Genomic DNA, 14374 nt, shown 5'->3' with positions numbered 1-14374 from the left:
CTTGTTTGGTTGATTAACTCGTTGAAACAGCTTCTTAGCGAATGAGCATCTGTTAAAAGGCCTGATTGTAGTCACTATATAAGAGCAATAATGCTGACGGCACTCAGTAGACACAAGACCAGAACAAATCTTGATCCCTTGGAGACCAGCAGATGGCTGGACTTAATCTGCAGTGCCTGTTATAATCGGAAACATTCTCCCTGCAATGATAGATCGGCTTTAGACCATACTGTAATGCAGCCGGGAGTAACCAACAATTTCTCGGGCCAACTAATGGCTCTTGCTATTACCCCTTATAGGCTAAGCCTTGCCTATAGTGCGGCAGGGATGCTATTCCCATTGAATCATAATATCCCGCGTTAGTTATCGCCAACCCAGCCACAACCCCTGCACTCGCCCTGAAATCAGTACTGGCTCCATACCCGTGACTTAGGAACCCCTAATTGCGTCTCCTTCCCTTTTCGCGCGGCTGCCTACCGGCTTACCCCATTTATCCTTGCCACATGGCTCAATAATCAATATATCCTCGGTCTATATCCGACGGGATGTCTCGCAGCTAGTGCATCCTTGGAAAGTCTAGGTCCCTCTTCTGCACGGGTTCAGTAGCTACGTACTGGGCCTAGACTCGGATATTGGAGCTAAAATCTAATATCACAACTTTAATCGACTGGAGCACAAGAGTGATAACGAGGTGATCAGATAGGCAACAATCGCCAATATAGAAAGTGGAAGAACCTAGCACAAGTGCGAGGATTGCCTGCTACACTCGTGTACATGAGAAAATCTTCCAGAGACCGGACTTTGCTGCTGGAGCCCGGCGGAAAAAGCTCGCGTAAGTTGAAGCTTGGCGCGTTCAAGTAGAATCAACCGTAGTTTTTCCAGAACCAACTTCGGAGTAAAGCATGACGGGTTCCTGCTTTTCAAGTTGCAGACAGTGATCATTTTTTAGCCCCTGAGGAATGTTATTCCTACTTGAGCTTGCTGATCCTTCCACTCCACCAGATGTCGTCATGCCGTGCTGTAAAACGTTGGCGGGACGAACAGAGCCACTGTGGCGATTCCAGCTTCAAGCCCCGCTTCCTACTTCGGTAGTGATATGAGGTTATTTAACGTTGCATTCTTTGACTATCATAACCCCTTCGAGTACGGAGTATCATGTAGGAGTAGCTTATTCTCGTGGTATATTCCTAAATTTTATCAATAACCATTATTAGACGGGACTAGCAGAATTTTCGTCAATAAAAGACCCGCAAACCCACTAACGATCGTTTCAAGCTCTCCCATAGTAGAATCAAGAATTAATTCTTTTTTTTATAGTGACTAATGATCAAGACAAAACTAAAACTGTCAAGCTGGCGTACGCACATGATTCAGAAAGACCTCAGACTCAATTTAGGTGAATTAATTTTGACTGTAGATAAACACCAATACCCACTCCCTATCACGTGACATGTGCTAAATGCCGTAAGGATCGGCAATTGCCGCGAGTTCCAAGATTCAAGAACCTCAAAATGCGGGAGCTTGAGGTGAGACAGGGAGCGATAGTTACTTAAAATCAAAGCTCCTCTTTTTTGTTTACCGGCTAGCAGCTCCACTGAGTTATTAAACCGTTCCACGTACTCCACTTCATCACACCGCTCAGGTAGCCATTCTTTAAACCTTTCAAGCCCTAATGCCAAGAGACGCTAGGGGTGTGCACTCGGATTAATTGCTCGTTCACTCTTTTGTAATGAGCTGTACAGAAGGATTTTATATCCAATTTCACGGTCCGTACCTTGCAGGGTAATATCCACGTGCTGCCGTGTGCCCCATGTTCATTGTTTACACTAGAGACGGGACGCATGTACCTATCTTGAATCCCTCCTGCTCATCCCCGATCGGCTTGGAATCTAGTGGGTAGATTAATTAATTATACCATGTAATCCCTGTCATGAACCTGAGAGATTTCGGAGTGCCGGGTTATTGCCGAGGATACGATTATGCGTCGCGACTCGCTAGAGAGCGAAATGATGTAAGAAATGAGTGAACTGGTGTGTAGCCGAGATTAGTGAGGATATTTTCCACCAAGCAACGAAAAAAAAAAAAAAAAAAAAGTGGAAAAAGCCATGTCTTTAGGACGACCCCAGCAAAGAAGCATTGGCAAACAAAAAAAAGGTCGCAAATCGCGAGATTGCGATGCTACAAAGGTTCATCTAACTGACTAAGTTGAGAACCTTAAGCAGGGTTAACATTGGTTCAGCGGCAGAGTGCACCATCTCGGTTAAGATCTACTCCTGCCTAGGTAGGCAGGTCTAAAGCATTATCCACACTGTATGATTCGTGCATGAAGACATCGTGCAAGAGGAACTTCGTGCAAGCGTGCGAGATCGGTTTAGTTCACGTGGAAATCGGGCACATACTCCGACCCAGACCACGGATTAGCTTTTTCAGTTTGGGTTCCACCCGACGGTATCGCCGAGTGATCCCGTCGCAATCCCACCCCCCTACCTGGTTCAAGAAAACACCACATCATAACCATCCATGTTGGCATTTTATGGCGTAGTTGGTTATCTGATGATCTGAACTGCTAGCTTGTGATATTGGTAATCTCTCTGGTCTTACGTCTCCACCGGAGAAGCTCGTTTTTGAGCTTTGTTTCGGGGATTGAACGTGTGATAAAGGAACGGTAGCATTTTTAGCGTGGGATGTGGGCCAGGGAATTCCAAATCACAGATCGTTAGTTCGGGAGGGGTCAAGATGAAAAACCAAGGAATCTTCCCAATAGGTGGGTCTTTGTGACTTCCAATCTAGGTTAGTTCACCTCCAATGAGATGGCCCTACAGAGTCACTATGGATGCACGTCCTGGAACCGATCTGCAAGTGATATCGCCAATCTAAGATTCTGCAAACTCATTAAGGTGGCCGCGGGCCCAACTGCTGCCTTGCAGACGCATTGACTTCTTCTTTCCTTCATGGCTTCGATATCCTCTCGAACCTGTCCACCTTGACTGGCGATCGCTGACCAGTGCTACCCAACTACACCACGCTCTTTTAGCCATTCTTTCAGCGAAACACCGTCACCATGGGGTCGGAACTCGGAATCACCCCAGAGAGTAAGCCACAGGCTGTATACACCCCAGTGAGCATATGGTGGGCATGCTGGGCCGGCGTGTGGACCACCGCCGTCGTGCTCGGTATGCTCTATCTCATCGCCAATCGCAACATGCCGACTCTCCGAATTCGAGGCCTTGGTCTGTCGCTATCAGCAATTGTACTGCTTCATTTGTATTGGGCATCCGTCCAATTCGGAGTTATGATTGGTCCCATCATGCCGGGAGACGCCCAGTACTGGATCATGGGCACTTATTTGCCTTGCGGAATTGCCCTTTTTCACGCTTCTAACAGTCGCTTCCTGCACGTCGCAAAGCATCAGCGGAAATATGCCCACCATGATAGCCGTATCACCGAGTCTGTTCCCGAGGCGAAGCCCAAAGGCGGTTTGCTTGCCCGCTTCCGTCAACTCGAGTATACGAAAAGGATCGTCATCCTCGTTTCTATCGCAATGGTCTTTCAAATATTCCTCACTGTCCTGATGTGGGTGATTTCTCGCAAGTGGCACAGCTCTTGGGGAATTCCCGGCACCGAGGTTACCGGTACTCCGATGGAGCAAGCGACGGAACAGGGCCGAGGTTGGGAATGGTAAGAATACCATGGATGCCGATGTGAAGTGGTCGCCCGAGGTCTGTTGATACTAACTTAGATTAGGTGGGCCACCGTGTTTGGGCAGTTCTTTTGGGCCTGGATTGTTGCTCCCATCGTGCTCTGGAAATCTCGCCATATCCATGATACCCAAGGCTGGCGAGTCCAGACGATTGGCTGCGCTCTCGCTAAGTGAGTCTGAATAATGTAGACCGAGAGGATTTCTTCATTAACATCTTACGCAGCCTCCACGGTACCCCGATGTGGCTCATCGCTCTCTACGTTCCTGCCATGGAGGTGGTCAACCAGTACTGGATTCCTCCGCAGTGGTAAGCCCTTCGTCTATATATTCGCAAAACAATTTTCTCACGTGGTATAGGATTTGCCTGTCCATTTGGATCATGGAAATTTTCACTGTCTTTCTACCCTGCTGGGAAGTAATGCGCCACCACGCCCTTCGCCAGGAGACATTCAACGCGATCGAGCAGTGGGAGTCAAAAATGAAGAAATCTGGCTCAGAAGCCAGGTCCCTCAGCTCTGTCCCTACCATGGTCGATTCCATGATGTCCGGATGGAAATCCACCAACGGCTCCGTCGATACCACCGGCTCCCGCGACAGTGTTCTAACCATGGGCGCATTGGAACACGTCCTGGAACGCAACCCCGCGCCGCTTCAGAAATTCTCCGCCCTCAACGACTTTTCCGGCGAGAATGTCGCCTTCCTCACCAGCGTCGCCGAATGGAAGAATTCGCTTCCCAAGGCACTCCGAGAAAACACCGCTCCCATGGATGACAACATGAAAGAGTTGCTCCACGAACGTTTCAATCGCGCATTAAACATCTACATCAAGTTCATCAGTGTTAGTCACGCCGAGTTTCCGGTGAACATCTCCTCCCAAGACCTCAGAAAGCTCGAAAGCATCTTCGAAGCTCCTGCTCGTGCCCTATACGGCGAGAAGCGCACTGTCGTCGATCCTGTCACTCCTTTCGATACCCCCAGTTTCCCCCTGAAATCTCTTTCCTCACCCAGCTTCGGTAACGGCTCCGAGGTCGCACTCCACCCGGTGTCCTCAGACGACCGTGTGCAATTTTGGGGCGAAGTCCCCGAGGCATTCGGGCCGACTGTCTTTAACGATGCCGAGAAGAGTATCAAGTATCTCGTTCTCACCAATACATGGCCCAAGTTTGTCAAGAGTCGCAGATCCTCTGATTCCATTAAGGAGGAGCCTGTCTGATTGGCTTTTTGGGACCACGTGGAACGAGATCTACTCTGTCGAGGCCCTGTATATATTAATATGCTAATGTGCTGGGATACACGGTGTATATATGCGAACGGTGTGTTTCATATGTTTCTATTACCTTGCGCAGTTTATGACGGTTTTGATTGTATATGTATGAGTTCTGATTTTATGTTGGATTTTTTTTTTACTTGGATACCAGTTTGTTTTGGCTACTTCACTGATTTGGAGGCCTTGTCGTCTTACCCAACACTTGTGCATTTATTGGATGTACAGTGTGTACTTTCTTTCTTTCTTTCTACCTTTCCTTCTCCCTTGGACATTTTCACTTTCTATACCTCATGATCTTCGGATTTCTCTTTGCATATACGGATATTGGTATGGATATATCGTGATATTATGCGTCTTTTCTTTATTACAGCTAGTGAATCTGAACATTTTCACTTGGAGAAACCAATGCATGCATGTGCTGGCACTGGTTCCAAATCGCAATACAATTTTACACAACTATCCTAGTCTCCATAACCATGCCCCAGTATATGAAAAAGTATATAATCACAAAATGAATAGATACTATCAAATCAAAACCATAATAATACACAAAAAACCCAATCACCGATACAGCACCCCATCCTTCGGCATCCCAACCTTTCCACCAGAAAAAGCACAACACCCAACCTCGACCCCATCCCCCGTCCCCTCATACACAACCCCCCATTGCAAGGGTATAGTCTCCACAGCATCCCCCTCTACCGAAGAAAACCCAGGATAGCACGCAGCAGCAATAGCCCGACTACAACTCCCCGCGACGGGCATGCCGGACGCAAACTTCCTACATCCCAACCCAACAAGACAAAAGAGCATGAACCCTCCAACAGCAATGGCACTGACAATCGCAACGGGGGAGTATCCGCACGTTGCGAAATCGAATAACCCGAAGCGTTCTAGTTGCATATTATACGACTCCACGTTGACGAGGAATAGACTCTGGGATATTAGCCAGTGGAGCACGGTTGAGAAGACCAGGAGCGGGATGGCGTAGGTATAAGGTAGGGAGAGGAAGTAGGTGGTGCGCTGGGAGCCGTGCGGGGTGGAGGAGACGCGGAGGCCTTTTCGATGGAGGGCGTAGTTGCTCCATTCTGCGGCGAGGGTCATGGCTGTGAGGACGCTGTTGGAGGCGAAGTAGAGGACGGAGAAAATGACTTGGGGGGTGTTGGCGATGATGGTGTTAGTGATTAGGGACGTTGGCCAGGCGTTTCCGCTGATGAGGGTTTCTGTGTTTGTGATGCCGAGACCGGACCAGATCTTCCCTTTGTTGCTGATTTGGCTGAGCCCGAAACAGAGGAGGCCAATGCAGATTGCGATGGCGATGATGTAGCTGATATTGTGGGGTTTTGTTAGTTGGGTTCTTGTTTGGCTTGGTAGGGTTGGTTTGTTTTGGGGGAGTATGTGCGCCCATACCATGTTATGCAGGTGGTCCATCGGAGTATGGAGACTGCGGCGGCCCATCTTTGGGGTTTTGCTTTGTAAGGGAGGGGCCTGGAAGTTGGGTTCTTGGCTAGGGTTTTAGACATGAGACAATGGTCTCTATCTCTTGTCTCAGGGGTCTTGAGAAATGAAGCCACCGCGTCGCCGGTTGTGAGGATGGGCAGGTCGGTCATGGTGAGGGCCACGGCACAAATGACGATTGCTTTGACAACGTTGAAAACGATAACGATAATAGCCAGAGGAAGACTGTACTCCAGCTTGCATTTCCCCGGAACTTTCTCTGCTAGGCAATATTTCACACGGTAGCCACCCACTATCCAATTGTCGGCATGCGCCCGGATCTCTGGAAGTTGGTCGCGACATAAAGTCTGCATCTCGCAGGCATACACGGTGTGATCGCAACACATCCAAGCGTATGGATTATCTCCCTTGTCGGTGGTAGAGGGTCCCTGGAACGATAGAAAGTCGAAGTCGGTGTCGTTCGGGTGAAAGTCGTCGGTGAGTAAAAGTACGCTGCCGTATTTTGATTGGAAGTTTGTGGCGTACGCGGACATGCAGTCGCCATTTTCCAGGCGGTAGAGCTCGTCGTGGAGTCCTTTCTCGAGCATTCTCGAGAATGAGAAGTAGGGGTTCATATATCTGGTGTTATTCTTTTCTATAACATCGTTAGGTGGCCGGACGCTCGCTGCGTTGAAATCGGAGAACGGCTTGTTTCCTGCAAAGATTTCGTACTGGAGGTTTGTGATTGTCGAGAAGATGGTCGAGTTGTAACTGTTGTTCCGGTTAATATTTGCTGATAAGCATATTGCTTGAAGGTAGAGTGCAGAGTAACAAATGTCAACCTACAATAGGTGAAGCGGAAGAGATGATAGCGCTAGAGTCAGCCATAGAATGAGTTTAATCTTCGAGATTCGAAACAAATTTCGCATGCCGGGTACACCAATGTCCAGCCAATTATTCTTTTGATGTGCGCGGTCAATCTCCGTTCGTGTAGGGGCGCATAGGCATTGCTGTCTTAACGTCAGGATTCAAGCACCATGCCTGCAGGGAAAAGATGCAGGTATCCACCATAGTATAGGAACTGGCGCAAAGCAGAGCAGTGCTTAGAATGTTGATGACCAAGTGAATCCCAGTACTCATTCTCTTGGTCTTGGTACAATCGCCGGTATAGAGAACCCCACGATCGTCTGTGAGATCATGATGCGACACGGCCCAGGCGACAAAAGAAACATTAAATAGAAGTACGATTACGCTTGATACTGCGCCTAGATATAACGATCGTTTCCAGTTTTCTGCTTTGCGTTTCTTCCGGTATATTCGCGTCGATTGAACTCCCGTCCGGTCGCTGAGTTCTTTTCCATCTTCGCTCGACGAGTTTGGCCCTAGTGTTTCTTCATCTCGTGGAATTGCAAGCAATTCGACCGTTTCCGCACGGTCGTATGTTTTTTGAGTCATGGTTTGCGATTGAGAGGGAGAATATGTAGCATCCGGGGTTGATTCGCCATATCAGAGTTAACAATATGAAGGAAATTCAGAATCGACGTGCGCAGCTGACATTTGGCGGGATCAACAGCGGACCCTGAATTGGGTCGAAGGCAGTGACTGCCTTGGCGAGTTTAATTTAATTAGCAGAGATGAAAGAGGACTAAAGCACGCAGATCTTTTCCCAGAAGCGAATCGTTTGATATTGGGGGCCATTCGGAGAAGCCTTGCCAACTAATTTAGCCCGCTAATAGGCTAACGGTACGGGTAGAAGCTTGGGGACACGGTCTAGGTCTGTGCTGCTCTTCTGATCGGCAAGTCCCCTAACCGGCTATATACACGCTTTGGATAGGGCAACGGAGCGACGAGACGATGTACAACTTGGCACCCACGTATAAGGGTATCATTTTTGTCTTTGAACTCGTTAGCTACACGAAGCTGTTTAGAGTCAATAAGCTTCTGAGGGAATGGTTTGACGTAGATATTCATATAGTCACAATAGGGCTAATGTGAGATAGTCGGACAGCAAAATTAAAACGTATGATAGCAATCTAAAGCTGGATGAGGTTATCGGAAGATATTCAACTTCTCCTTTTGCCCCAACAATTGATCCTAATCCCAAATGATCGCAGTCATTATTCTTTGCGAAATAAAGAAGCTCGCTTTTAAGACCGTTGTTCAGGGCAGGTGAGCTGACCATTAACTAATTGAAACACCCCTTCTATAGCATGTTAACCTGAATCCAGCTTAATATTGGTTCAAGACTCACCCTGGTTAAATGAGATCTTAGCCGCCCTTCGCTGGGATCCCCGAGCGACATATTCCAAGGGGCGCCGGGCCACATTATCGCACCAACAATCGATTCGGTACCTGTCCTGAGAGATCCTGACATATTCACAGCCCCAGCAACCACCTCTCGCGAGTCCTTGTCCACTAGATGTATCATTCAGCATCCATAACGTATAAAACCAAGACTGGCTATAAATATGAATAGAGAGAGCATGAGGATATACATACTTCGGTAGAGCGATCAATGTCTCACTAACAGTATCCCAACCGAGACAACTGTCCAAGACCACTTCTGTAGGACGTGCATCCCTGCCACCGGATTTACAGTTGCCAAAAAGCTTGGCGCGAGGCATCTGTGGTGGTGCATTCGAGTTTCCGGCTGGCTGATTGCCGTTGCTGGCAGGGGGTGGCACACCATTCGGCGGCGGTACAGGGTCGCGTTTCATGGGGGTGTTTGGAGGTACGGGTGGCTCCCCCGTGTTCGGTTCAAGAAGTCCATATATTGGCTCTGGGACTATGGCGTTTGATGCAGATTGAGCAGCTCTGTTGGCTCCGCCTCTGTTTGGCTCTGGCGGTGCTGCGTTTATGTTTCTCACCGGGAGTATCTTAACACCCACACACTGGTCGTGGATCTGTCGGGTTGACGAACGTGGGTTCTGGATCGTATTTACTCCAGCTCCTGTTCCACTGCTTCCGGCTTGGCTTCCGGGGCCAAATCTTATACTGACCGCTAAAGCTGCGAGGTAGAAAGCGATAAGAATACAAGTTCGAAACATCTCAGCGGTGTTGATAATCCGTGGTTGACTTTACTGTGAAAAGAGGAGAACAGGGATGACTTAGGGAGCTGTGTACGTTTTCTTGCCAGGGCCACTGGTTATAAAGCCAGATGTCTCTATTATCTGATCGCATGAGAAGAAACTTTGCTCTTTGTATAGTGCGGCTCGGGAATGGCAGTCACTCTTTGTAGTAGGAGATATGTAGTCTAGATTCTGCCGAGTGTACTTTGCACTAATAATGATCTTCGAAGATTGTATGAGAATCTTTGTTATATATGGGCAAAGGTCCTGTTTGGCAATCAAATTATCAAAGACGGGGCAACCGGGCAACGAAACTTTACCGGCGACAACACTAGGAAATTCCAGGAAAGAAAGGCCAGTGTACTGCGCTTGGCCAAGAGCCCGTCGATCCATGCTGGACTTGATATTGGAGGTAACACAGCTTATTTCTTTGTCAAGCAAGTCTTGTCGCTTTTAGGAGCATGGGCCTCACTAGCTGACTCCCACTTGGGATATCGTTGGTATATTAGGATTACTTGGAAATAGCTTCCGGGGAGCAGAAACTCTACCAGGCTCCTGATAGTGATCAGTAACCTTACAAATATGCCTTTAGAAATGAGTGATATTGCGAGTACTCGGCAAGGGGGGAGTCGAAGGGGTTATCTTATACTATCAGCAGTTGAGTCCCGACCATTGAACCATTATTAAGAACAAAAAGCAAAGAGCTATAATGTCCACTAAGCGATGTCTCTCCGACTATGGTACCTAAACACATGTGTAACTCCTCCAATCGCTTAGGCTACCTTTCAGAAATCTCGCCTCCTTCGGCCATACACACAGCTTCCTAGTTGTATTCGACCCGTCAGGAGGCGCATCGCTCATGATTTCCTCGGGGTGAATCCCATCCTCCACCCACGGCAACAAAGCATCAAGAGCGTGGTAAGTGGCCGGTACGTGACTGTACGCTGAATTGGCCCCACAGTGTCCACCTCCAGGAACCATGAACAATTTGATGAAATCAGAGGCCTCTTGCCCTTGTACAGTCGACTGGATTTGTTTCAGGTGCTCGATTGGCCACGTGGCGGCATTGTACTGATCCGCCCATCCTTGAAGCGTGATTAACTTGCCTCCTCGCTGACTGAACGCTGAGAGATCGGGAGAAATTTCGTCAATGGCCGGTGATGCGGTGATGTCTAAATACTCGACATCAGAGCCCCAGTTGAAAGATGTGACGTTATATGTTCGGTCTTTGAAGACTAGCTGTCGAAGGATAGGAGCCGCGTACGAGGAATACAAAAATGTCTCTTGGGCTAGCCAACCGCTTTCAGAGCCCAGGTCAAAGCCGGGATAGATCTGCTTTCCGGTACGTTGATCCTTCGGTCCAGCATAAATTTGGAGTGCAGATTGGACTTGGGCTGGAGTAAGGCATACAATCTTATTGTTGGCGATAGCAGTCTGACCAGTCTGGCACTCCAGCGTCTTTATGTCAAAGTTACACCTCAGAGGGTTCTCAATTAAGCCATTTTTGACGCCATCCAGTTCATCACAGGCAGCAACTGTTTGATTCGTGATGAAATTTAAAGCATCTTGACCCATAAATCCCTTCCCTGTCGCACGCAGCCCATTCCAGAGAAAGCTCAGTATCAAATGGCTGTACCAGTTTCCCGGACTTCCAGCATAGATACCATCAAACAAGGTAGGGTGATACTCCGCAAGTGCGTAACCCTGAGCACCACCAGTCGAGCAACCCCAGAAATAACTGTAGGCTGGTTGCTCAGCGTAATATTTGGCAGTGATGGCCCGAGTGACATTGGTGGTCATGGCTATTGAATTGTGGATCCACGCTTTTACTTTCGCAATATCGTCTAGGAATGGTACGGAGTCGTTAGGTCCACTAGGTTCACTTTCTGATAATGGATGTCCACTATCACAACCCGCTACTGCGAAGCCGGAATTAAGGTTTGTGAGCATGGTGGAATTATCAATATTGCCCGCAAAGCCTCCGTTCCCTAGGGCCTCAGTCAGTGGACAGCTACATATATATGGTCTCTGCATTCTTACCCACAGCGAGGAACCGTCCATTGTAATGAGTCTGGACCGGAAGGAATAGTTCCCAGGTAAGAGTGTTATCCCCACTTGGATCCGGCGTAGCATCCCCACCAGCCATGTAGTTAATAGTTCCTTGGACATGGCACAGAGGAAGTTCATTTTGGATCGCATTTCCATTACTAGATAGTGTGAGACCTCCTATAGGCACATTCTGTACGAGATGGATTCGTGCCGCATTGTGAACCTGGACTCCAGCGAGACGTGCACAATCGACATTCTGTTGCCGCTCCAGCGGGATGCCCTTGACAACTTCTAGAACCGTAAACGCGTAGACTATAGGAAAAGTTCTCATTGTGAGAGACGATGGAATTTAGATGCACTGGCTTCCATTCATGGTTTCCGAAGACAGAGGGTTCTTTAGGTTTTGAGAGAATCGAGGGACATGAAGCTCTCAGGACAATAACTTCCCCACCTGGGATGATCGACGAAGTTACACGAATCATGATTTATGAGCCGGTAATATTGACCGGCTGAATATTGTACAGAATGTTGCGTGGAACCTTAGGTGGGATCATCCATGGTCTAGGACCGGATCGCCGATATATCGGCCTTCGGCGCCGTCGGCCGATGATAGTATGCGGAACGGAAACCACGGAATATTGTCTATAGTGAGACACCCAGTCTGAGAAGTATCAACTACATATAGGCCGTCGGTATAATTCGACCCGACCAACCGGGGGTTCTCTGTTCACTGTTTGATCTCAACATTGGGGATTTTATTTACGTGAGACGCTTTGGGCCCATACACAGGTCAGTTCAGGCCCAAGTGTTTTATACCCTACATTCATTTTATCATTGGTTTAGCGAAAGTTGGTTTACCTAGAAAGGACCACCGCCAAGGCATCAAAATGCTCGACAAGCGCCCCCTCCGCATTGGCAATGTCTCCGGTGCAACAGGTGACCATCCCAAGGCAATGTTGCGGATGGCGCAGCATGGCAATGTCGATGTCATCGTCGGAGACTGGCTATCAGAGATGAACATTGCATGGAATGCCATAACCAAATCACAAAACCCTGATTTGGGATATGAGCCTGGCTTTCTTGCCCAGTTGAGCGACTGCCTAGATATCATTGTAGCAAAAAATATCAAGGTCGTCGCAAATGCTGGGGCGTTGAACACATCATCGCTGATGCAGAAGGTTTGCGTATTATGCAAAGAAAGAGGACATAGCCAAATCATAGTGGCTTCAGTACTAGGAGATAATATCTCGGCTCCCATCCAGAGGAAGGAGCCTGGCTTCCAGGACTTACATCATTTGGACCATGTGGAGTGGAAGTTGAAGGATTGGCCATTGGAGCCACACTGCGCCGTGGCATACATTGGGGCATGGGGCATTGTGGAAGCCCTAAATGCAGGCGCTGACATTGTCATATGTGGTCGTGTGACGGATGCTTCTCCAGTTATTGGTGCCGCGGCGTGGTGGTATAGGTGGGAGCGAGACGCCTGGGATGAGCTTGCTGGTGCACTGGTTTCTGCACGTATGTATATTACGTGCTAGACCCAATTGACATCTTACTGACTGAAATTGTCATAGACCTCATTGAGTGTGGCCCGTATGTGACCGGTGCCAACTTCTCTGGCTTTAAGCCCTTGCTTCCTAGCCTTGTCGACCTCTCCTTCCCTATCGCTGAAATCGATCCTGATGGCAGTTGCATAATTACTAAATGCGAGGCCTACGGTGGGGCAGTGACTAAGTTTAACACCATCGCCCAGCTGCTCTACGAACTCCAAGGCGAGTTATATCTCAATCCGGACGTCGCAGCCGACCTGCGAAATGTATCCGTAGATGAAGTCGGCCTCGATCGTGTCAGAGTCTATGGTACTATAGGACAGCCACCCCCACCAACGACAAAAGCGATGATAGCAGCCCCAGGAGGCCATCAAGCCGAAGCGATATTCTATATCAATGGCCTGGATGTGAATGAGAAGGCAGAGATGCTTCGCAATCAGCTCGATCATGCTCTTCGTGGTAACAACTTCTGCAAATTGTCTATTGAACTCTACGGCTCACCTGCCATTAATCCATCTAGCCAACAGGCGGGAACAGTATTTCTACGAGTGTTTGCGCAAGCAAGGAGTATGGAGGATATCTCGGCGGAAAGGTTCAAGACATTGATATATGCTCTGCGGATGCAAAGCTATCCTGGTATGCTATCTCTTTATATAATTTTAAGAAATGATTATCCTGACGGAGAAAAGGATATCACATGAACCTCGATTTTCGGATGATGGACGCAAAGCCATTCATGGAGATCTTTCCAGCACTTATTCCCCAGAACCTCATACACCATCGGATCGTCCTCTCCAATGGCTTGGAACAGGATGCACCATGTGCGCCTAACACGAGAACATACCCGATTCAAAGACCTTCCTATGGGACCAAGATTCCCATACCTTTAACCCAGTTCGGCGCCACGCAGGCCGCCCCGTTGGGAAGTATAGTTCACGCCCGGTCAGGAGACAAAGGGGACAATTTCAATGTGGGCTTCTTCGTCCGAAACTCCGACGAGTATCCATGGTTGCAATCATTCTTAACTGTGGATCGATTTAAAGAGCTGCTTGGGGATGATTGGCCAAAAAGAGATAATGAACCTCGAGTGGAACGATGTGAGTTTACAAATTTGTTGGCTGTTCACTTCAGGGTGCTAGACTTCCTAGATGGCGGCATTGCTAGTTCTAGTCGGATCGATGGATTGGGTAAAGGGATAGGAGAGTACTTGAGAAGTCGAGTGGTGGAAGTCCCGAAGAAGTTTTTAGAAAGAGGTTGGATCTGATTGAGGCTCCACATGTGCTGAGACAAGAAGGTATATAGA

The 14374-nt window shown here is 48.3% G+C and overlaps 5 protein-coding genes across 5 annotated transcripts; 2 read left to right on the top strand and 3 right to left on the bottom strand.

The window, feature by feature from the left end:
* Positions 1-2982: 2982 nt before the first annotated feature.
* Positions 2983-4913, top strand: BDV27DRAFT_168399 (uncharacterized protein; the record flags this gene model as incomplete). The annotated part of the gene is made up of 4 exons (XM_032074756.1): positions 2983-3678; positions 3745-3870; positions 3924-4007; positions 4058-4913. The coding sequence occupies exons 1-4, from the start codon at positions 3062-3064 to the stop codon at positions 4911-4913; spliced, it is 1683 nt and encodes a 560-aa protein (XP_031922726.1). The 5' UTR covers positions 2983-3061.
* A 615-nt stretch (positions 4914-5528) lies between these two features.
* Positions 5529-7859, bottom strand: BDV27DRAFT_162440 (uncharacterized protein; the record flags this gene model as incomplete). Its single annotated transcript, XM_032073393.1, has 4 exons — positions 5529-6294; positions 6378-7175; positions 7251-7414; positions 7473-7859. 4 exons carry the CDS (start codon positions 7857-7859, stop codon positions 5529-5531), a joined length of 2115 nt encoding a protein of 704 aa, XP_031922725.1.
* Positions 7860-8551: 692 nt separating this feature from the next.
* On the bottom strand, positions 8552-9451 carry BDV27DRAFT_162439 (uncharacterized protein; the record flags this gene model as incomplete). The annotated part of the gene is made up of 3 exons (XM_032073392.1): positions 8552-8607; positions 8656-8819; positions 8904-9451. 3 exons carry the CDS (start codon positions 9449-9451, stop codon positions 8552-8554), a joined length of 768 nt encoding a protein of 255 aa, XP_031922724.1.
* Positions 9452-10095: 644 nt separating this feature from the next.
* Positions 10096-11852, bottom strand: BDV27DRAFT_168396 (Tannase/feruloyl esterase; the record flags this gene model as incomplete). Its single annotated transcript, XM_032074755.1, has 2 exons — positions 10096-11460; positions 11513-11852. The coding sequence occupies 2 exons, from the start codon at positions 11850-11852 to the stop codon at positions 10217-10219; spliced, it is 1584 nt and encodes a 527-aa protein (XP_031922723.1). The 3' UTR covers positions 10096-10216.
* Positions 11853-12408: 556 nt separating this feature from the next.
* On the top strand, positions 12409-14335 carry BDV27DRAFT_149400 (acyclic terpene utilization AtuA family protein; the record flags this gene model as incomplete). Its single annotated transcript, XM_032071040.1, has 3 exons — positions 12409-13039; positions 13096-13707; positions 13761-14335. 3 exons carry the CDS (start codon positions 12409-12411, stop codon positions 14333-14335), a joined length of 1818 nt encoding a protein of 605 aa, XP_031922722.1.
* Positions 14336-14374: the final 39 nt, after the last annotated feature.

The sequence above is a fragment of the Aspergillus caelatus genome (assembly GCF_009193585.1).
Source record: "Aspergillus caelatus strain CBS 763.97 unplaced genomic scaffold BDV27scaffold_252, whole genome shotgun sequence".
Classification (NCBI taxonomy): domain Eukaryota; kingdom Fungi; phylum Ascomycota; class Eurotiomycetes; order Eurotiales; family Aspergillaceae; genus Aspergillus; species Aspergillus caelatus.
Note: the sequence above shows the minus strand (reverse complement) of the source record. Positions and strands in the feature narration are given on the sequence as shown.